Raw genomic sequence first — 22,734 nt, 5'->3', positions numbered from 1 at the left:
GCTGGAAATGAAAAGAAGCGAAAGGTTGTTGTTATTCAGTGAATGTTCTGTGATGATTCTTTCTTTCAAACCGCAGACAACTGGACTCTTATATACCATTCAAAGTTATTTTGATTGTCCTCAAAGTCATCTATGTACTCAGCATACTCCATCTTTGTTCTCTGTCTACAGTCAGCAAATTTAAAACCCAGCTACCCGTGGATTCGACCTAACGGAGACCCCACTCATAGAGTGGGCGGCAAAATTCTGGGACAAGGGCAAAATTCTGGGACAGCCGGATACCCCGCCCTGTCGGAACTTCATTAGAATCACCCGCCAAATCCAATGAATTCCAATACACACATACGTATAATTCAGTCGACTCTCATTTATGAAGCTGCCTTTTTGATCTAGCCGATAAAATGCCGTATCCGTATCGCGTCAACGATGCTGTACGAGCCGCCCGGGAGGTCCTTGTATCACAAAACCGCCCCAAGCGTAACGGAAGAAAGCCTATCACTATAAGGGATGCCGCCGTCAAGCATCACACCTCCAAGAGCGCTGTAGGGAGGCATCTTCGATCGCTGAAGCTCGCTGGAAAGCCGGCTTTTAGTGATACAAGCGTTGGAAGGCCAAGGAATCTCGATGAAAGTGAGGAGCGCGCGGTCGTTGCATACGTTATGTGGCTCGAGAGATGTGGATTTCCTGCAAATCAGTCAGTTATTGAAGCAGCCGCAAACGAGTTGAGGGCATCACGAACTCCTCCATTGCACCCAGTTGGAGAAGGATGGTATAAACGCTTTCTTGAGGATAATCCGCAGCTACAGAAGAAGAAGTTAGTACGGGCATTTGATCGTGAGAGAGCAGAATTCGAAGCACGCGAAGTTCAGGAGGTTGAGGATTTCTATACTAACCTTGCTGATGTTGTGCAGAGAAGAGATATCGGGCCATCTCAGATCCTGAACGCCGATGAATGCGGCATACGAATAGGCGTTGTGCGTGAGCGGCTTGAGGTGGTCATCGTGAGGAAAAAACGCAACACAAAACACGAGATTGTTGCTTTTTCGAACCGCGAGTCGGCTACGATGATCGGGGCTGTAAATGCTGAAGGATGTGAGTATTCTCTTGATTCTGTAGTTTATTCTAATAGTACTTAATAGATACTATCCCTCCGTTTATGATCTTCAAATCGTGGCCAACAGAAGGGTGGGATGTTAATGATTTGGATAAGAATATTCGCTTTGCACGCTCTGAGACCGGCTTTTCTAATGCAGAAATCTCAATGGATTGGATTCGTCATTTCAACCTGCATTCCTTCTCAGCAACAGCAAAGGCAAGAGCTCTTGGTATAAACTTTACTGATTGGTACGGCTGTGATGAGTTTATGAGAGATATCGATAATCCTGATTTCATTTGGGAAAGGCCTTACTTTGAGCGGCCTGAGAAGGAAAAGATTTGGCGACTTCTTGTTATCGATGGCTTTACAGGCAAGACTTCCTTGGAATTTATGAAATATTGCCTGCGCTTTGATATCGAGATCTTCGTGCTTCCGCCTCACTCAACGCATCTCACACAGCCGCTTGATGTAGGAGTCTTTCAGCTTCTCAAGCTTGCACATCAGAAGGCACTTCGCAAGCACATCCGCGAGGGATTTCTGAACTTCAAGCGCTCGGATCTTGTTGCTCGCTTGCAGAAGATCATCGATGAAAGCTTCACAAAGCACAATATCATTAACGGGTTTGAGAGAAGTGGAATATTTCCTCCTGACGGCACAGAAGTCATACAAAAGCTAAAGGAAAAGCAGAAGTCTATCCTCTCTCAAGCCTCCCCTGCAATCCAATCCCTACTTCCCCAAGAATCACGATTCCGAGATGCTCGGGAGATTTCTCGTCACATCAGGCACAACTATCGTGAACGATTCAGCTCGCCTACTCGCGAGGCATACAGCACTATTGACGACGTTCTCAACGAAGCAATAGTACTAAATTCCTTTGCCGAAAGTCATATCAAGAACCGCCTTGACCGCATTTCCGCTGCAAATAGTCGAAAGATGCGTAGAAGAAGAGTTCATCCCACCGGCCTCTACGTGAACAGCACAACGGTGCAGCAGATAGAAGAGCAAGTTGCCACTACAACGCAAAAAGAGCAAGCAGAAGAGCTTCGCCGGCAACATCGCACTTGGAGGCAACTGCAGAAAGAAGAGGATGATCGCCTGAAAATCGAGTGGAAGAAGCAACACAAATACGATATCAATAACAACGGGAAGCCGATTCATATTAGCTTCAAGCGGTGGAAGGAGTGGAAGAACAAGGATATACAGGATGATGTTATTACTATTGCTCCGGCATCACGAGAAGCTTCGCCTGCAACGCCTGGGAACGGATTTTACTATGATACGAGCGGTTCCTCTGCTCAGCAGCGTTTCTACGAGCGCCTTCGTGGTGCAACAGCTGCTGGTGTTTATCGCAGCCCGTTGCAAGATATGCCTGCACTTCCTTCGAGCGATGGAGTTGAATTTAAACTCAGCAACACACAAGAAGATGGGTTACTTGAAAACCTCGTCACAGGAGAATCAGATGACTCCGATTTCAATGAGGAAGTCATCGAGGTAGTTGATCTTACGCAAGAAGAGCCCAACCTTCCTCCTCTCCCTCCTCCGCCTGTTGAATTTGAAAGGAATTTCTCCTCCACATATCACAGAATCATGGATACGCTTCGCCCGCGAAATACACAGTAAATTATATCGTCGGCACTTTCCCTGTTGGGAGGGAGGCCGGGCAGGTAAGTCACAAGACCTTATGCCGAAGGAAGCAAGTCTGACGGTTCCTCAGTAATCACATCAACTTTCGGCCGCAACACAGCGAGAAATATACATCGCATAATAAAATGCTCTTGGATATAGCTTTAAATCAATCCAATACTATCATTTTAGCAATCTCTATTTAATTCGGACCAAAAGTGACGAAGACTGAATGAAAATACCAATCTTTTGCACCTATTTACACCTATTTGGCTGTCCCAGAATTTTGCCCTTGTCCCAGAATTTTGCCGCCCACTCTATGAGTGGGGTCTCCGTTAGGTCGAATCCACGGGTATACAGAGTCCATCGTTTCCGAAGCTATTCAGGTCTTGGCCTTTCACAGCCCCAGGACCACGTCACTTTGATTTACTCAACCATATATCGTCAGGGACGAATATCCGGCAATAGGCATAAAAGAGGTCCGCGGATGTCTCCATACCAAGCCACCGTCAGAATGCTGACGTGCCAAGGGAAACTAACTCAGCTTTGCAGATCGTCATTGCGGAAGTACTTTTTGGGGCTTACGTTGTAAGCTGAGACACTTGTCTACTCAGCCCGCTACAGGCACAAAATCATAACTAGACTAGTATTATTCCCAAGTCTCTCTTATCCTCTCAAGATTCATCGAGTCTGCATGGTAGACATAGAATCGTAGTGTTATTTGATACTGGGGGGAGATGTATATTAGGTGAGTGATAGGCCATCGAAATGTTTGACGACGATTTTAAACAAAGCAAATGACCCACCAGAGCAGAATTACAATATAGTTTCATTCCAATTATGACATTACTGGCAGAAATCCAAGGGTGAAGAAATGCCAAGGCGTGGGTTGAAGCGAGGATTGCGGGGATTGCTCACCGTTGAGTTGTACATCATCCAGAGACGGACTGGTTCAATGCAGTCGAATGTAGGTTTCGGAAACTTTATTACTAGTATGATCTAAGCCCCTGGAAAGAAGGTTAAATGACATATAAATGTCTGTCAGGGACGCATGTTTGATGACTTGGGGGCTGAGTACTACAAAGCATGTCCTGCGTCTCGCCAATCACAAGCAATGTTTTCCGAGCTCTATTATAACTCCACTTATACACTCAGAGTGAATATCCTTCCAAGTGTAGGTGGCCTGTTAGTTGAGGATATTTGAACTTCATGCTGCACTTCATGCTGCAGTGTCGCAGCAGCCTCTAACTCCCCTGTTACCAAAATAAAGACGAGTCTAACCACATCTCGACAAACGATACCTCATCCAGAGATAACCCACACTGCAAAAAAAAAAAAAAAGGATCCACCAGTGTTAAATCCAAAAGAAAGGTCTCGGAGGGAGTCGAACCCTCGCTGGCGGAATCAGAATCCGCAGTCATAACCGTTAGACCACGAAACCTTAGCCTAGCTGTTTTTATGGTTTCTTGATGTCTCTATCTCATCTAATAATTAATTCTTTGTGAGATATTGTGCTGCGAGATATCTTGGAAAGATTTTTCAGAGGTTCATGATACTGCGGCTAAAAGCGGGTACCGGGCCGAGCCTTTGGTCAATCAATCTATTATTCTAATTTTGGCATTCCAACGGTTCAACAATTGGGACGATGCAGTCGTAACCGTGAGTTATCAAAGCTACTGATACTTTTAGGTAGGGTTCTGTAAGGTAGGCTCTTTATTAATGACGGATGAGACAAATATCTACAAGACGACAATATGCTTGTTTCGTACATATGATGGTGATTGAATTGTTGTGAGAGATGTCTTATCCTTCTGTATATATCAATCTCTCAGTTTTAACTATTGTCTGATGGAGGCCCGCGTGATAGATGGGATAGAGACAAGACCTAGTGACTTGGTACAAAGCCATTGTACACTGTATGTCGCTTTTGGAGATAGGGGTTTCGTGACGGTTACACAACATGCGCCACAGCGCTTAAAGTGTTCGTTTTACCCGTCACAACGACAGCCTGACATTGTACGTACAACTCAGGACAACGCTCTGATGTGTTCTGCCATTTCATACCGCCCTGTGTAATATTGTTATCGAGTCTTGGAACAAAACAAGTTACCCTTTTGACAATAAACTCTGGCGCTAAAACATCGATCAATCCATTGTCAACTTTATACCAGTGGCGCTAGTCATGGTGGAACCAGTCTGGGGTCCTCAGACCTCGTATCTCAAGTAAGTCTTGTTTATGCTTATGTTTTATCTACTCAGCACTAATTGATTGCCATCTCCAGCTTTTGTGAAGAGGCATTTCTCTCCGTTGTCCCCGCATTGGCACTCTATTAACTCAATTAGGATTATATCGTGACACGCTACGTTGCAGAGTTTATCAATACATTGAGCAGCTTTTCCTATAGTAAGTTTTGTCCTGCCCAAGACATCTAACATCTAACGTATTTAGTTGTCTACGGAATCTATGGACTTGTCAGTTACAACAAGTTCCCAACGGCGTCCCGCCTCATTCTATATTGCGGCTTGATGGGCGTTGGGATTTGTTCCGGAGGGTACCACATGACACTCAAGTACCATACCCAAATGTGTACGACTCCCGTTCCCTTCTAATGATGCTTCTCTGATCATCTTGTTCACCAGTTGACGAACTATCAATGCACCTCTTGACAACACCCCTCCTCTACCGACTGCTATCCTACAATGCCAGTCCCCAACGCACAAGAGTGGTAGGGCTGGCCCTTTCAGTACTCTTTACAACTGTCATGGTCACGCATGTCGTCCTCGACGAGTTCCTTCTACATGCCGTGTCCTTCGGCTTCGGTGTCTTGATAATAGCTCGTCGTTGTCTCCAGATAATTTCTCAACGAAATCTTGATCTCGACACGAAGCGCGATCTCCGAAACATCTCCATTGCTGGCATAAGCTTTTTCATCTTTGGGTATGTCGTCTGGCTGATCGATGACTGGGCCTGTCGTTACTTGACAGACATTCGACATACCGTCGGTCTACCGTTTGCATTCCTGTTCGAACTGCATGGATGGTATGCTCAAGTTTACCCCCTGATACAAGACTGTTGACTGACAGAGTCTAGGTGGCACTTCTTTACAGCCATTGGAGGCTACATTGCTGTCGTTGTCGTTGACGCTATTACTTCAAACGAAAAAGTCGAGAACCCTATTTCCAGACTCGCTTGGCCTGTACCATTGGTAGCTCGACTCATGGCCAACTCTGCAGCAACGAAGCCAGTATAGACTGGGTGTGAGTAAGTCTGACAGAATACTATTTGTCCTGGTTTATGACGTACGAACCTCAGCATTTCAATCCGTAGACTATATTATCCAATAGAATGTTAACTTTGATTGGGATTCCTCCTGTTGCGAAACATAACCATGTCCGTCATATTCTTCACCACCACTCAGACTACTCCATCAACTTTGTCTTTCAAACTTCACATCTCATTACCAGGGCTAAACGTTGTGAACCGACGGAACTTGGGAATCAAGGAAAATCCATCACGCTGACCGTCAGTACCTGTCATGTAGCCACGTTCACGTTCTCTCACATCATCCACTTTGTCTTCTGGGTCCTCGAATGTCAAAAATGGCGGATCCTCTGCCCAACAGAGATGACGGATCTTGGCAATCTCGTACATCAACACGACCCTGCAGACAATGACCGAAGCCATGAGTCGTCCGATGAGAGGCATGCAATCTCTAACCGAGATGAACAGGACACTAGAGAAAACGAGCGTACCAAATATGATGTGTGCCGCGATAAGAAGTGACACAAACCCAACAAAGAAGCTGTAGAAAAGTGTCTCTGGTAGGAAGAATATCTTTGTAGTTCCTTTCCTACACCATGGGATTATCCACGACTGAAGCCCAGAAGTCGCGTCATCGTCTTCGTATTCTTCATGCTCAATTCTCACCCGAAGACTGAGCGACACGGCCGCAAAGATGTGTGCGCTGGAGCCGATGAAGAGCCAAAGTAGAATGAGGTATGATAGATGTGGTGCAAAGACCAACACAACTCTCGAGCCCATCTCATAACCCAACTGAGCAACATTTGCGATGCTAGCAAAGACAATCACATACTCAGCGATCAATATGAGTACCTCTGTCGCGAATGAGTAGAGTTCGAGTTTAAGTCGACCCTGACGTCTCTCCAACGGCTGAGATAGTTGACGATGCTCGAACAGACGCAGCGGCGGTACGCCAGGAGAACCGAGGCAAAGACAGATGGCGAGGAATGGACGTCTTCCACAGACGAAAAGAGTCGACGTCTCATCGACGCTGGATCCAAGAGAGCTTAGGATGGCTGGTGTCAAACCCAAAACGACGTTTGCAGCCGCCATCCCGGCCTTCATGTATTCAGGGGAATTTTTGACGATGCAGTCCGCAAGAGGAACAACATTCGCCGAGGTAGAACCAGACCCGAGCCAGCGGGATGTTTCGTACCATTTCGATCTCGGCATTTTACCGTCTGTGTAGATATCGTACTCCGCTGAGCAGTTGACACGAATAATGCGTTCGAAAATGAAACCCCATTCTGTATAGAAATGATGGAAAGGTTGCATGTCGGCCTTTGCGGAACCGACATGGAGGATAAGAAGGGTGATGAAGAGTACAAGGACGTGTTGGGTGAAGCAAGGCATGGTAACGACTGAGTTAAGTTTGGTATGGAAGAGGATAAAGACAGTATTGATTGATTCACTGGATGGAATAGACTTGATGCGTAGACGTTAATCTTATTATTTATTATCCCACAGCCTGATCGACTACTTCCAGAGTATTTTCCGTTTATCTTGAGGGTGTTTTCTCTGCATGTAAGCAGCCAGTGGAAGATACCAAACCGCTGTGTCACCCACGACCTCAAGTTGGAAGGCCCAGCGGACACCTGTAGGACAGAGGCTGCTTCCGCAGCACTTAGGGGGGGGGGGGGGGGGCAGCCTCTGTAACTCTCACCATCCATTTGATTAATGGGCTGAATGTATGGCTGGCAAGGTGACTTTACTTCCAGGGAAGACACTCTGATATGGAGGAGTCAGAGTTTACAGACCCGAGAGCCGTCTTCTCGTCACGGCAGTACTGTCTCCAGCCATCTTCACAAGAGTTGGATCGAGGCGCGCGGCAATTCATCATTGATGTAACTCACGAATTATCGTATATGTAAATGACTATCCATGCATATCGGTCTGATATTTGGCTTCATGATAAGTCCACCACAAACAATGACAAAAAAGATTGGTTGATGGAAAAAAGAAATCAAAATGCCAAGATAGAGTGGTAGTCCTACGGGTGAGATACTGACCTCATCGAGATCATGAGGCATTTGGAACGGTCAGAAAGTATCGCAGTACGGCACAGTACAGAAGAGATCTCACTCGATGAACCGTTGAGCCTCACGTCTCGTCTGGATTTCCACTCGTCCCAGCTGATTGAGGTAATTGGCCAGGGACATACAGTAATCGTCACAAGGCCAGCGTGTAATTCTCGTAAGAAAGACGTTTATTACACCAACTTAAAGGTCAATATACTTCGATAGAACGGCCAGTACCCTTTCGTGTTTGTGGACTGCAACTTCCAAGACTTGCTGGAGAAGGAGGTCCATCACATCTTGACAGATATATCGACAGACATCCATCTCTATTTTGTTACTTGAACTTTTGAGGCATATTCCAAGAATCCTTCCGATTTCGACTTCTGCATTAATCTTTATGCATATAAGACTCGCCAATCAAGATAAAAGTGTGCCCCTGCTTTTCAAAATCTCGGGGATTCCGTTACTTGGGGTTTCTTATCCCAGGGATGGGGAGACAGATACAAAGTACATAAATGTGGCAGACAGTATATAAAGTCACTAGTACTGTCTTCGACCTCGAAATTGATAACGAAAACCCTGCATAAGAGAATCATCAGCTCCTGTTCCGAGGTGGTACAGAATTTCAAGTAAATGGTTCTAGGTTACCCAGTAACTGTCCCCTGCTGCATAGATCTCTCCAAAGATCTTGGAGAGAACAACTTTATATGTAACTAGTCCAATATCTAGACCCTTTCTATTAATAGTTGACCTAACAATGTCAGAAGCATTGTGACACTTGTTCCATCAAAGGCGTGACTTTTGAGGCCCCCCGCCAAGACAAGGTATCCCTGGAGCTGATCACAAGTCCAGGTACAGTAACCATACTCCATATAGCCTATCGTAACCTCCTGTACGACATTAGTCCCAGCTGGCCCCCAAACCAAGTCTGCAATCGGTAACTGGTGAGTAATGGTAGCTTTTGTCTCCGATATGAGACTGACTGGTCCTGTCATGAGCCATGATACGTCCGTCTCGAACATTTCATTCTAATCAGGGGCGGAACGGCTGAAAGTCTCAAGATGTCTTGTTCCAGCGTGTCATCTCGATGCATGATACTTGTGTAACACAGTATATACAGTACAATGTCAGCCCTCTCGGGAATCGTCACTCAGAATAGTCAGTCTAGTGGGTAGCAGAAAGAATGACCTCCTAAGTTTAGGTTTCCAAAAATAAAAAGCCTAAGGGCTATGGTCTAAAGAGCATAAAGTGGCCTACTAATTTCGTTCCTTAGGATTACAGCGGCCAATTTTTCTGATACCCTAAGGTCAGCAAGCGCTTCCCACCCCCTTCTGAATGTCACCACTGGGATTATCCATGCTGAGTGGTTCACTTTGTGTAGGTATGTAGCAAAGGGGCAAAGTAAAATCAGGCTGCGGTCGGCTTTGAATCAAGACATGAATTTTCTAGACAGCCATTTTGTGTCTGTTTTCTTTCTTCTATTTTCTTGACATGTTTTCGTCTGTTGTCGTCTTCTACTCAGTCCCCGTTGCGGTTCTGGGTCAAGTTGTCGTACTTTGTGTTTCGAGTCCATCTGTTCGCATATGCAGCCGAGGCAATGAACCACTCAGTCTGTTCCTCCGTCTCAATGCGAGGTCTGATTTTCGTATTGCTAGCATTCCAAATTTACTTCACTTTTGTTTCTTCCAACCCTGCGCCGGCCCAGGCCGTCAAATCTTCAATTTTAAATGACACTGCTTTGTTAGTGCCAGAATACATAGCACGGCATGGTATTAACCAAGTCCTTCATCTATTTCCGAGATACTTCTAACCACTGATAAACAGCACCTCTTGTTTATCTTCATTCAGATGATCCATTTCTGCCAGCTGACATCCTCACTCACATCCGACATACAACGCCTATGATCGATCGCAAGCCCGTCGCTGATCTACCAGAACTCGACCTTGATAACTTGGACATTCTCAATGATATCTCTGTTCATGGCGATCAGGTCGTCGCACTGACTTCCAACGACAACGTAACAACATTACCATCATGGCTTCTCGGTGAGGCCCCTGATGATAATGGCAGGATAGCCAACTCTACGCCATGTATTGTTCTACTTGTCGAGAGGAGTCAACGCGATGTTGATGCTTATTTCTTTTATTTCTACTCTTATGATCAAGGCGCAAATATTACGCAGGTGTTGCCACCATTGAATAGTCTGGCTGGAGGTATGGCTGATGGGATGCATTACGGCGATCATGTTGGTGACTGGTGAGTCTTCTTACTCCCTCTCTGGATAATAACGCCTGACTGATGGCTCACAGGGAACATAACCTCGTTCGGTTCCGCGACGGAAAGCCTACTGGAATTTATTACAGCCAACATTCAAGCGGCGCAGCGTATAATTGGAACGAAGAAGGACTGTCACTCAGAAATGATCGGGTATGTAAGCCATCTATAAAGATCAAGATCTCATCATCGAGCTGACGCGCTTCTGTAGCCTCTTGTGTTCAGTGCTTGGGGTTCACACGCCAACTACGCATCTTCAGGGTGAGTCAACTCCCTCCTTACTTCAACACTTCTGCTCTAACTCGTATCCCATCGCAGTGATCATGTTCACGACAAAGCCCTCTACGACTGGTGCGATGCCGGGAAACTCTGGGATCCCGTCCTGTCGGCGTACTTCTACCACATGGATCCCACGACGTTCAAACTAACGCGCCTGTCACCTCCCGGATCAATTTCACCTCCGACGACAAACTACACCTCATTCTTTTACTTCACTGGCATATGGGGCGACGAAGAATACCCAGAGAATCATCCCAATCAGAGAAAGGTTCCTTACTTCGGTCTCAAGCGGTATGTCTCTGGTCCACAGGGTCCAATTTGGAAAGGCCTGGTTAGGAAAGGCTTGTTTCCTGATGATCCCGAGCCAAAGAAGCTGATACAGTACGTTGTTGGAGCCTTCATGACTCTGTACCCATGTTGTCTCCGAGGATGGAGAGTTTGGGTCTTTCTAGCGGTACTAATAGGAGTCATTGTATCTCTAGTACTTGGGATCAAACGAGGTGTCAGACGTTATAGAGCCAGGAGATTGGGTTACAAGAGGATAGACACTGAGATCCCGTTGAGTAATCTCAGTTAGTACTTTAGCAATCATAATGTATAATATGTTCATAATAATAAATTGCGGGAATTCTCAACTTATACCGGGGTGCAAATTATGTCAAAGACCTCAGATACGTTTACTTCTTACTACAATGGTCATTTAATTGCAATCACTTTCAGATGTACCGTTTCTTGAAGTCCAATGTTCTCTTTTGTCTATTCCAATTGTAAAACCATCTATCCCAAATCCGCCAAGTACCAGCCTTGGTCAACTTTTCCCAAAACTCCTGTAGATGCATCATAACTTTTCCCATCAAACGCCTCAAGAAACCATTCCCAAACTCCTCTATACCATACATAAGAAACGCTTTAGGCAGTTCGGCACCTCTTAGTCGGGCTCATTCCTGACTCTTCACCAACTTGATTGTCCTCACTCCGTCTCCTCTTCAAGCCCTTCTCCTCCCCATCCGAATCATCATCCGAAACATCATCCGAAACAGAGACACTAAGAAACTCCCGGTCGGTACGTTCCTCGGTTCCAATGAATCGTTCGAGCTGGTACAAATTCGCCTCCATGCGATCATCATACGGCACCGAAGAGATTTCTTCTACGCTCGCAGGAATAGTCCCAGGACTAACAGCGGGCGACTCGGCAAATGTAGCACGTTGATCCCAATGAATCTCATCCCACTCAAAATCGGGCTCTTCACCATAGGGAATCGCCCAGGGAGGTGTCCTAGGTCCTGAAGAGTGCGTAGATGGAGATGAAGCAGTGCCCCAGTCTCCGACCGTGGTGTGGCAAGGGCCGTCATCATCGTGACTTCGAATGGGTAGTGAAATGCGTACTCCCCTCATAATGCCATACCATTCAGCAGGCCAACTCATATCCCTCTCCTTCTGCTCAATATGAAGAGCAAGCTCGGGGTTGTAGCGTTGGGGAACGGAGGGAGAAGACCAGAAACAGTCGACGACATTTGGTGTCGAAGGCATGTCTCGACGAGCGTAGTAAGGATGCCATCGAAGGAGTTCCTCCTGTCGATCAATGTTGTCGAGGAAAGCGAAAGGAATCCCAGGGAATTGAGGGAAATGGACAGGTTGTCGTTCATTCCACCCGGCAAAGGCGTACTTCATCCAGGGATGGACTTTGACGAGCTTTGAAGGACAGAATTCCATGCATCCCACACTGGCAAGGTTCTCCCAGGCTTCCGTTAACTGAAGGAGCTCTTTGCGCGCAACCATCCAGTACCAGTAGTGCTCGCCATGGAGCAGGAAATCCCTTTCTTCTAGCTTCGCGCCGTTGTTAGAGCGCTCGTGCTGGGAAAGGGTTTGAACGAGGTGCCTCCCCATTTGCGCAAGCTCATACATCTTAGCCCCAGCATCGAAGAATTGAATTCGTATATCCTCATCATATGAGAAACTTTCAGTCTCGGGCTTGAGCTGCATAACCCTCCAATCCTCGGTGGTAACAGGCTGGAGCTGTGTCCCATAGACTTCCAGCATCCTGGGCTCCATGACCCGATGGTGAGTCTGCCATCCGAGACACTTTTCTTTGGTCATGTCTTTCCCTTCGCAGACAAAGGCTTGGCCGACATGGCAGCAGGTTCCGTGTACGGGACACGGAGCGCTAGCGTTGGGGTCCGCAGGAGGAGGAAGTTTGATGATGCCGTGCATGCATTGCTGTGGTTGTTCGAAGGGGTGGAAGACTGTCGCTCCAGTGATGGGATTGATGATGGCACGACGCTGCGTGTCGCAGTGCGTAAAGTGGTAAACAGTGATATAACACATGTTGGGCGTTGGGCGTTGAGTTTGAGTTGTGTGTGCTTGATGAAATGGTGTAAAGATTGTCTAACCAGAGACTTTTGATTGAAGCTTGTAGTGTGTGATGTGAATGAATGGATGTTCGAAGGATATATATGAAATTTTGTTTTGAGGCGGTGCTGGTAAAGCGTTTATTGTTCTAGAGATGTAGACAAAGCAGAGTGTTGCAGTGTCAAAGGCGTTGTTCATTGTGAGTAACAAGATGATGCCCTTTGACGGTGACTGAACATAGTCTTTGTAAGTGGTGAACAACAACCATAAAGAGTACATTTTCTCCTCCTCTTTCTTGTAGTTGTGAGAGAACATTGCTAGCTCAAAGAAAGAATTGACGATTCCGGTGACCTGCCAAAGAAAAGGCGTTCACTCTGGATTCTGTAAACCTCCAACTCAAAGGCTACCGCGATGACGATACCCGGACGTTGGAGAAACGGAATCTGGGCCTGAATGCAACGACGGGCGAAGTAGGAGAGGGGCTGCTGTGTCAAATAAGAGGACACTGATGGAAGAGAGAGATAGATTGACTGATTGATACGCATGACAGTAAAGAAGATGTGGTGATTGTTGTTTCGCTGTGAAATGCTGTCCGAATGAGATGGGACACCTCAATTACTAACAGCTCGAACTACTTTGGGGTTATATGTGTACTTCACTTTGCTATTAACATTATCATATATCAGACCTTTCAACATGTAAATACACATCACCAGCATTCATCCCATCCCTTCTTCTCAACGTCGCAACGCTCATCTTGACGACCTTCTCAATAGCCTCTCCTCCACAAACAGCGACAGCGACACTCCCGGGGATGTCCCAAACAGCATCCCTCATAAATGTCGCAATCTCAGGCCGTCCCTCAGTGTGTTCAATAGCCGATGCATACGCCCCATCGAGATCCATATCCACTTCCTCCTTCAACAACTGGTCTTCCCTTCCACTCTCCGATGATCGCGTAGAGTCTATTGAGAAGCGCTCCAATTCAACACTAGGTCCTCTTGCGTTTTCTGGCTCGATTAATCGCTCGCGGCTTTCGTCTTGGAGAACTGCTTCGGATACAGTACCAGGGCCTCTTGTGACTGCGACTTGTATCTTTGTCGAGATACCCATCTCTTTGGCGCGCGACAACAGACGGGTTATACGTTGGAGGTAGACTTGGGCGTGGGCTTTGCGACGGACGATATACAAAGCGCTGATGGTACGGATACAGCCAGGGGATTGAGACGTGAGTAGATCTTCGAGAATCGGCGTCGTAAATGATCCTCCAGTCGATGCTGCGACAAGAACTATATTCTCGTACTGCTTCCAATTCGGCACTGCTCCAAATGGCCCCGTGATTAGCACGCGCAAACTCGCATTATCCCCTCTCAATCCAGTTCTTCTCGCCCAATCGTTCAAATCTCTCGTCAATCCCGTCTTTGTCTTGATCGTTAATTGAACATCCTGTGCTTTCGTTTGTGTGTCAGGAATATTCGCAATAGTAAACGGATGCGGCGTCTCCCATCGAAAAGTAGGCGACCAGATCAAAACATGTTGTCCAGGACTCCACTTGAACCCAACATTTCGAATTGTCATGACAGTCAATTCCGAGTCGACGGCTTCGACTTGGGCGTCGTGCGCATATCGCACAGAAGGGTTCGCCGAGACTCGTACTCTCAAGTTCCGCCAGATGGGGTTTGCCGAGCGTGTCACAACATCATAGACAAAAACGCCCACGGCGCACCAGATGCTAAAAAGGTGGTGGTCTGGAACGTGAAGGACCAGGAACACTAGGAGTAACACGACAGAAATGATGTGTTGCACGACAAAGAGCTCATATTTTATGCGACGGAAGAAGGGGATTGTTGAGACGACGGTCCAGGCGAGTATGAACCATGCTGCAATACCAGGGAGAACCATTTTGACTGTTTTGATCTCGGTCCAGAAGAAGTCGGCCACGAGCCATTCGTACGTAAAAAAGCCTCCGTGGATGGTGGCGCTAGCGAAGAAGATTCTTGATGCCCATCGGTGAAACCAGTTGATCCTCTCGTATGAAGTTCCTAGTAAAAGACCGATTGGATTGACGCGCACTGCTAGAAGAAACGGCAAAGAAGTCTGTGTCGCTGTAATCCATGCTGCGCGAAAAGCGATGCGCTCGTGAAAATTGCCATCATGCTTAATTGACTTGTAGGTGATGAGAAGGGCGATAAAAGCAGCATACGCCACAACAACAATGGTCTTGCGCAGCGGCCCAATTACTCTCGAAGCAATATTCTTTGGTGTATCGATCCATTTCTCAATTGCCGTATCTGAACTGACCCCCAAATCCCTCCTCTTTAGTCTGTTGGTGTCAGAGTGTTTGTTTGTTTAGCATGTGATTGTGTCACCACTTACCTTTGTTTAGCAACAAAGAGTGAGACCAAATGTGAGACAGAACCTATTATCAGCAGTGTCGCAAGGACGTACCAGTAAAGGCATGCAAGGAAGTGCTGTCTCAGTCCATCTTCACTCTGATGTCCGTGACCATGCTTCTCTTCATGGCCATGTCCGTGATCTCCGTGTCTCTTTAACAAGTCCATAACATCGTTAAAAGAAAAGATGATGGAAGATTAAAAGAGTGAGATTCTATCTGTTCGTGCTGGAATGAAGAGGGACAAGATTGTGATTACGTTATATAACATTTCCGGGTCATCCGAACTATTAATTGGCTGAATCTTGCTCAAATGGACGCATCCATCAAAAAGTCGAGACGGGAATCGACCTTTTGTCGATGATTTGGGTTAGAACACTTTCCCTAGAGATTACCCCAGCCTCATCTAAACTTTGTTTTGGTCAGCTCTGTCTGAATGATGCTATTTTTGGGTGGAGCTCACCCTATACCTCGATGCAAATGAAGTTATGACAATTCCACACGAGTATTTAGATGATGACTTTTATCTTGTTGCACTCAGTTTTAAACAATTTACCTATTGATTAACAATGATATGTGAAATGAGCGACAAACTGCAGTTGCATGTTTTTATCTCTGCGGTTCAAGCTTCAGTAGTTGTGTTTCTGGTCAAAACAGATATGATCAATAGTATCTTTGCGACCAGCGGCCACTGATAACGAGACTACTCGAGAATGAATCAGATAACTACCCAAAATTGAGAACTGCAATTGTTTCAGTGTGATTAGGCATGTCTATGATCTAAAGACCGGTGTAAGGCTGCAACGTATCTTCCATTACTGTCATCATAAACAAAGGTGTCATATCACTCACTACCTGTATATTTTAGTGGGTAAGCTTCATGTACAGCGATACGCATTGACACTTCCCGACCGTCAAATCGAGAGCCTCAATTCTAGACTTGGCAATTCTACCGGCATATGGCATCAATATTGGTCCAGCCAAGGTAATGAGCGACGTCGACAACTCACCCTACAGCAGCATGTCTCAGGTTCCTTGTCTTGTCCCCCCACGGATACTCACAACCTGCAACTCTGGCATTTCTGTTATTTACCCTTCAAACACTCACCATCCTATCACTGTTTGACTGTCCCAGCACCTGACTTGATGATCGTCAAGGTGCATCAAGTAGCGTCACATCGTGAGGCATGTGAATCGACAGTAAAGTAGAATTTTCGCAATCCAATACGACGCTAATCGTCTCCGATGTCGGGTATCGTCTTTTATAGTGATTCAATGTAATGTAATCATCATGATGTCTCAAGGAACAATCTTCACTTGCTTTATAGAGTGTATGTATACTGCAATCCAGTTCGAAAATCTCGAAGGAAAAAGAAACGGCTAGAGATAACCTTGCAGGAGAATGAGGCACAGTTCCGTAGGTGGCTTCAATTCCGTGCCTGGGCGGCGTGGCACACCTCCAATACAAGCTTAGTTTTTAGTTGGAGGTATCAGGTGAACAAGACGGCTGCCACATCAAGTCATGCATTAGACTCTCTGCCCTCGGCTGGTATTTCTATCACCGATTTCACATGTTTTGAGATGAATCTTGTGATGGACTCAATCAAGACAGGTACCATCTGTCAATTAAAGACCCCTCTTGTATTATTATCTGGGGTACCCTATCATTGCCGTCCAAAAGGTTCCCCAGTTTGTCGCCAAAAAATGACGAGTCCTTTTTCTCTATTATTTAAATATAGTAAATTCTTCTCATGATGGCGATATCTGCAAAACGCGTCATATCAGCGGTCTTGGGCAACAAAAAGCCGGTCCGACGGGAAGAGCCGGCTTTCATCAAGTTAAGTATTTACTGGGTGTCTGTCTGTCCACTAAATGTTCTGCCACTAAATTTATCTGAGCGTTTGTAAATGAGGGGGTTTAGTGTCTCAGAGACGCTGGGATCATCCCCGCGATTAAAGGACAAGCGCTTAACTTGACTTGGCTCGAGTCACGAGAATGAGAACGGACGGTGGACATCCATCGTCATGAGAGAAACCCCGCCTGAGAGACTGGAAGAGATTATGTACAAGTCAGCTATAACCTGGTGCATGATTTGCATATCATGGCCTTGTTATTGACGGGCGGGACTATGCAGCATTGACGACTGTACATATGTACAAACCTGTACCTATCCTCTGTCCCACTTGACATTTGACACGTGGGATGGACAAGCTGTGATCAACTCGACTTGACTGTTGATACAGACTGTCGATTCGATACTGATTATTGTCAGACTCAATCCTTTATTGCAACACACATTCACATACTCTGTAGCTCCCCAGGCACGGACCTAACCGATGGTAAAAAGGCGCAGGCGGGCCGCGTAAAAGTCAAGAGTCAAAATGGTCCAATCGACCAATCCTTTCTGCACGACGCTACGTGGGGGGGTCCCTGCAGAGACGATCGATAGACTGCTTATGGGTTTCTGTTCCGTTGTAACCCGCCGATTCACTTCTCTAGCTTCCCTGGTCTGACACTACTACCTCAAGAGCACTGACTGTCGGTGTCGAGACTGGATGAACAACTGACAATTTAGGCCACCCCCAGGCACACAGACCAGATATCAGACATTCCATGTCTTGAGAGTCCAGTCCAGTCAAGTCAACTGAACATGTGAAGATCAAGTAGATCTATCAACTAACTGTACTCGTCATATGACACATCCTCTCTCTCCCCTATTAAACAACTCCTATTCTTCTTCTTCTTCTTCTTTTTTTTTCGCTTATGGGACATCCTTCTCTCGCTAGGTAATATTTTACTCACTCCGTTCTCCGCAGCCGAACCGGCCCCATAAGCCTTTACGACTCCTCTTTTTTCCGTTCGATCGTCAACGCCACTCAACTGAAGAGCGCTAAAAAAAACTCTCCACAACGTGGTTGTTGGGATAAGGTGACATTCTTTTTTTTTCTTCTTCTTCTCTTTTGCTTGGACGATCTATCCGTAATCATGAGACTAGACTAACCGTTTGACCGTTTTTATATGTAAAGTACGACCGAGAGGGATTTAAAACCGCACCGCTAGATTGTCAATCGTTCGATTGTGAAGGACTACAGGGGATTCATTCAGATCTCATATTCACTTCACCTCGATTACCTATCCATCTTGCTTGGCTCTTTCATCTTATTAACCATATTTATCCACACTTATTACCTCTTCAGGTGCATGACACCACTTGAGTATCCCTCATCTGCCATCGTGCATATCTTCACCGCCCAATCCCAAAGGCCCAGGTCTTGTTCTCTTTTTTTCCCGCTTAAGCTACTGCAACTCCCCCCCTGCTAGCGGTCCCTGGGAACTGCAACTCAACTTGGGACATTTGGGTCTTTATCCCGGTCCTGGTTCACTTTCAGTTTTCTTGTAATCGCTAAATAAAAAGGAACCTGGCTGCGCCTGCGCCGTCTCCTGCAGACCGCAACTTTTCGCTTGTTCTTGTCTTGACTCCATTCCTTCTTTTTCTCTCCCCGTTATTATTAACCGAGAGAACCCTTTTTTCCTCTTCTTTCGCTTCCCGCCTCACCGCGAGAAAGAGAAAGAGAAAGTTTGTTGTTGTTATTTTTCCTCTTGTTTTGTTGGGGAGAGAAGAGGAAAAATAATACCTCCTGAAAAAAGAACCTTGGCTGGGACGGGGTATTCTTTCCGAGATTTGTTGTTCTATCGTTTAAAAGAAAGGAAGGAAATAAAGAGAAAGCGAGCTCTCTCTCCATCTTCTCATAGACCTCACATTCTTTTTTCTTTCCTTTTCTTTTCTTTAAACAATAACAACGATTTAATATTCTATTCCTATCTATCTACACCCCCACCTTGGTATTCTTTATCGATAAAGACAGGGTCGAAGCGTCTGATGCTAGCTTCATGATGGATGAGAGGTCCGAGTCTCGAGCGTCAGGAACGACATACCACAGCTTTGCAGACACCGAGTTGTTCGAGTCTGCGTCTCCTCCTCCTCGACCACCCGTGACATACGATACCACCAGTCTTCAACAACTTCAAAATGAGCTTCAGCGTCAACAGCAGCCGCTGCCCACCAAGGATAACAACTGGGTGAGGGAACGTCGACCACCCACAGCAAAGATGCAACGACAAGATTCTGGCTACGAGTCCAATACTCCTCGACGCACTTCTACCTCCAACACTACTACCTCAAGTCGATGGTCGAATGTATCTTCCAGGGATACAAGCAGTAACAGCAGCAACGGTTCAGGAGTCAGAACTCGCTTCCGAGATCGTCGCCCTTCTCTTCGTCGCTCAGCAAAGACGCACCCCGTTCAAGCAAGCCGTACAAGCGCTCAATCACTCCATCTCGTGCGCACAAACACAGCTACTCAACAATCCTCAAAGCAACCCACCGCCTTCTTCCACTTCCCCTCGCCAGACCCCATTCAGCTCGCCGACAGCGTTCCCGATCGTCGTGTTCAACCCACGCCAATCCCTTCTCCACCACCGCAGACAACACACTACTGGACCAGCGACCGCACCCGCCGTCTCGAGTACGCCGCCATCGATGCTGCCACGCGCGGTGTAAAAGGCTGGGTTCTGAAACACATCGTTCCAGACTGTTTTGTGTCTCGCGAGAACAGACATGTCTCGTTTGACGACGATTCAGGAAGTGTGCGACGATACAGGCTTGAGCTCGAGGATGATCATCACACGGAAAAGATGACGTATAAGAATAAGAACAAGAATGGAAGAAGACGCAAGGGATGGAAATTCTGGAAACGCCAAAAGGCCGAGGTTCAACCCGCAGCGTACATCTGATCCAAAACCAGCCACCACTAAACAAACTATCACAAGGCCAGGGGTATTCTTTATTCCATACAACAAAGAAAAACAACAGCCCCCTCCTCCCCATCACCCCGCACACCTCTACGTTATCGCATCAAAGCAGCATCCATTGGCGTTATATACCCGTTGGTTTTTGAACAGTATTTTTGTAATTGTTTATTTTTTATTTTTACAGTATCGCAGCGTATGATAATGATTTCTTGAAAGCCAAGCAAGCATGTTCTTTTTTCAGAAAGAAACGTACATAAACACAAGAAAGACTTGAAACGAAATAGATGAAGAGATGGATGCATGATACATATGGTGAGGAAGTATTGTTTTTTTATTGATTGCCGTCATTTACACTGCTATTCATACAGGGCTGTTGCTATTTATGCCTACCTACCATAGTTAGTATTGTTTAAAGAAAGAAATTGACATTTCTCAAGATCAAGCAAACAATCGTCTGTCATTTGGGTCCGTGATGTTTCTTTGTTCCTGAAGCCCGGTGGACAGCTTGGACCGCATCGCTGGTCAATTCTCTGGGGATAAGAATGGGAGTATTGCCAGAGACGAGGGAGATCCTCATTCATTCGAGTCAAAGTTCTGTACAATTTTTTACAAAATGTCTTTATCTTCAGAATTGAGCGACATCGATACAATGCTTCTTTCACCAACCCGATCGCCGACACCCTCCGTGTCCCGCTCCGTGTCCGAGGGTTCACTTCGGCGATCAGCATCGGAACCTTGCACCGGACCATTTACTCCTGCCACAAGCCAACAATCCCCCGAACTCGTGGAAACAAAAACCAGCGACAGTAAAGAAGAGTCAATTGACGATGCGATCGACCAAGTCCCTTTCAGCCTCGCTCGGATGGTAGTCAACATGCAAGAATACTACACGTCAGAGCTCCAAACCGAAAGACAAAAAACCGACCGTCTCACCCTTCAAAACGAAGAAATGATGCAAAAAATAAAGGAAATGGATAAGCGACTTCAAATGCACGTCGTTCTCATGGATGGATTCGTCGGATTCATGAGAGAAGTCAAACAAGGACGTTTTGCTTCTGCAGAGCTTGAGATTGCGAATCAGTTTGGAGGTGTTCATTTGAACGAAGTCAAAGGACTTTGCGCAGCTGTACAGCAATGTATTGAACAGCCAAAGCCGTCTGGGCCGAGTAATGAACAAAGACCAGAGGAAACAACGGCCTGTGATAGCGCCATTTTTGATCAATTGCCGCCTACGCCGGATATGGAAACACCTCCTGTGAGGAGTACTGGGAGAAGAGCTCCAAAGAGAAAGAATCCCCCTATGAGACCTCAAAGAGAAGTAAAGCGACGAACGAGAGCGGATGTGAGAAGTGTTAGGTTGAGGCATTCGACGTGGAAGGCTATCAATACTGTACAGGATACTGGCCGAGATGAAGAGTCGGGTGATGAGTTTCAGGGGGATACAAACGATCAAGACTACGCCCCAGAACCCGAGGGTCAAGATGAAGATGAGAGCGAAGAAGAGCACCACGAAACAGAGCCAATAGCAGAACGCGCATCACCGTCCCCAGAACCCTCAGAAGACGACCCCGACGCCGAAAAGCCTCGCTACACCGTCTCCCGCTCCATAGCGCCTCGCTTCGCAGCAGGTCCTTCAGGCGGCCGCTTCAAATACTTTCGCATGCCCAAGACCGTCGCATTGGTATGGCAAGAGTGGAAGCACGGCAGTAACGGTAATCCAGCGATTGAAGAACTCGAGAACAAGTACAACACTTCATGGCGCATGGGAACGCTGCAGGAGAGAAAGTATGCGAGTAATTATATTGGTGTTAGACAGAAGATTGTGAGGAAGGTAGAAGAGATGTGTGAGGAGGGAATGACTCCGAGGGAGGCTTGTGAGATTTTGGATACGAGGGTTGATGGGAGGATGCAGCTTTTGATGACGGCTTTGAGGAAGGGGGAGGATCCGTTGGTTGTTATTCCGAGGAGGTGATGTGATGGGGGAGGGGATCGCTGTTGGGATGCATCGGTGTGTATATTGATCAAGACTTGGGATGTTCATTACAGAGTATAGTGTTTCAGAGATAAGTTAGATAGTATAAAGATCATATCCAAACCTGTTACAAACGATTAACATACTCCACGATAGATGCGACACAGTGATTCACTTCACGTAGACAAGCAAACGAGCAAGGCGCCTCGGTCGTGTCGTGGGCAGGAAGGTCAGGTGCGTTTCGCTGATACACTCTCTGTCCTTCGAGCTGGAAATGTAGTTATTAACACATGCCATGGATGAACTGCAGCAATCTCTCAACTGTCACTGCTATTGACATCAATGTTCCAGCTGGGAGACCGTCCCAGACACAGACACGACTGCATTCCTCTCGAGACCCCAACGCATGATATCCACGTGAATAATTGTACAGATGAATCCGCTTTTGTATACCAATTAAGCGGAACTCACGAGGTCGTCTTATGGTACTCAACGTCCTCATCGTCGTCTCATTTCCACCACAAAGGCAGAACAAGGACAGCGTCCGTCCCTCCCTTACGACTGTATGTGCCAGGCTAAATAAAAACCGAATGTTCTGAAATGGGTTTGCGACTATG

The 22,734-nt window shown here is 46.4% G+C and overlaps 7 protein-coding genes and 1 non-coding gene across 8 annotated transcripts; 4 read left to right on the top strand and 4 right to left on the bottom strand.

Annotated features, from left to right (window-relative positions):
* Positions 1 to 4,088: 4,088 nt before the first annotated feature.
* Positions 4,089 to 4,160, bottom strand: FPOAC1_004341. The gene has a single exon. It is a non-coding gene; the product is annotated as a tRNA-Gln (tRNA).
* A 1,213-nt stretch (positions 4,161 to 5,373) lies between these two features.
* Positions 5,374 to 5,970, top strand: FPOAC1_004340 (uncharacterized protein; the record flags this gene model as incomplete). The annotated part of the gene is made up of 2 exons (XM_044848892.1): positions 5,374 to 5,759; positions 5,811 to 5,970. 2 exons carry the CDS (start codon positions 5,374 to 5,376, stop codon positions 5,968 to 5,970), a joined length of 546 nt encoding a protein of 181 aa, XP_044707602.1.
* Positions 5,971 to 6,167: 197 nt separating this feature from the next.
* Positions 6,168 to 7,373, bottom strand: FPOAC1_004339 (uncharacterized protein; the record flags this gene model as incomplete). The annotated part of the gene is made up of 1 exon (XM_044848891.1): positions 6,168 to 7,373. The coding sequence occupies one exon, from the start codon at positions 7,371 to 7,373 to the stop codon at positions 6,168 to 6,170; it is 1,206 nt and encodes a 401-aa protein (XP_044707601.1).
* A 2,292-nt stretch (positions 7,374 to 9,665) lies between these two features.
* Positions 9,666 to 10,969, top strand: FPOAC1_004338 (uncharacterized protein; the record flags this gene model as incomplete). The annotated part of the gene is made up of 6 exons (XM_044848890.1): positions 9,666 to 9,807; positions 9,863 to 10,295; positions 10,349 to 10,466; positions 10,525 to 10,574; positions 10,632 to 10,883; positions 10,966 to 10,969. The coding sequence occupies 6 exons, from the start codon at positions 9,666 to 9,668 to the stop codon at positions 10,967 to 10,969; spliced, it is 999 nt and encodes a 332-aa protein (XP_044707600.1).
* A 532-nt stretch (positions 10,970 to 11,501) lies between these two features.
* FPOAC1_004337 (uncharacterized protein) lies at positions 11,502 to 12,917 on the bottom strand (the record flags this gene model as incomplete). The annotated part of the gene is made up of 1 exon (XM_044848889.1): positions 11,502 to 12,917. One exon carries the CDS (start codon positions 12,915 to 12,917, stop codon positions 11,502 to 11,504), a length of 1,416 nt encoding a protein of 471 aa, XP_044707599.1.
* Positions 12,918 to 13,616: 699 nt separating this feature from the next.
* FPOAC1_004336 (uncharacterized protein) lies at positions 13,617 to 15,502 on the bottom strand (the record flags this gene model as incomplete). Its single annotated transcript, XM_044848888.1, has 2 exons — positions 13,617 to 15,264; positions 15,318 to 15,502. The coding sequence occupies 2 exons, from the start codon at positions 15,500 to 15,502 to the stop codon at positions 13,617 to 13,619; spliced, it is 1,833 nt and encodes a 610-aa protein (XP_044707598.1).
* Positions 15,503 to 19,227: 3,725 nt separating this feature from the next.
* Positions 19,228 to 20,127, top strand: FPOAC1_004335 (uncharacterized protein; the record flags this gene model as incomplete). Its single annotated transcript, XM_044848887.1, has 1 exon — positions 19,228 to 20,127. One exon carries the CDS (start codon positions 19,228 to 19,230, stop codon positions 20,125 to 20,127), a length of 900 nt encoding a protein of 299 aa, XP_044707597.1.
* A 667-nt stretch (positions 20,128 to 20,794) lies between these two features.
* Positions 20,795 to 22,117, top strand: FPOAC1_004334 (uncharacterized protein; the record flags this gene model as incomplete). Its single annotated transcript, XM_044848886.1, has 1 exon — positions 20,795 to 22,117. The coding sequence occupies one exon, from the start codon at positions 20,795 to 20,797 to the stop codon at positions 22,115 to 22,117; it is 1,323 nt and encodes a 440-aa protein (XP_044707596.1).
* Positions 22,118 to 22,734: the final 617 nt, after the last annotated feature.

This window comes from Fusarium poae, chromosome 2 (assembly GCF_019609905.1).
Source record: "Fusarium poae strain DAOMC 252244 chromosome 2, whole genome shotgun sequence".
NCBI classification, from domain to species: domain Eukaryota; kingdom Fungi; phylum Ascomycota; class Sordariomycetes; order Hypocreales; family Nectriaceae; genus Fusarium; species Fusarium poae.
This window is presented reverse-complemented; position numbering and strand designations above follow the sequence as displayed.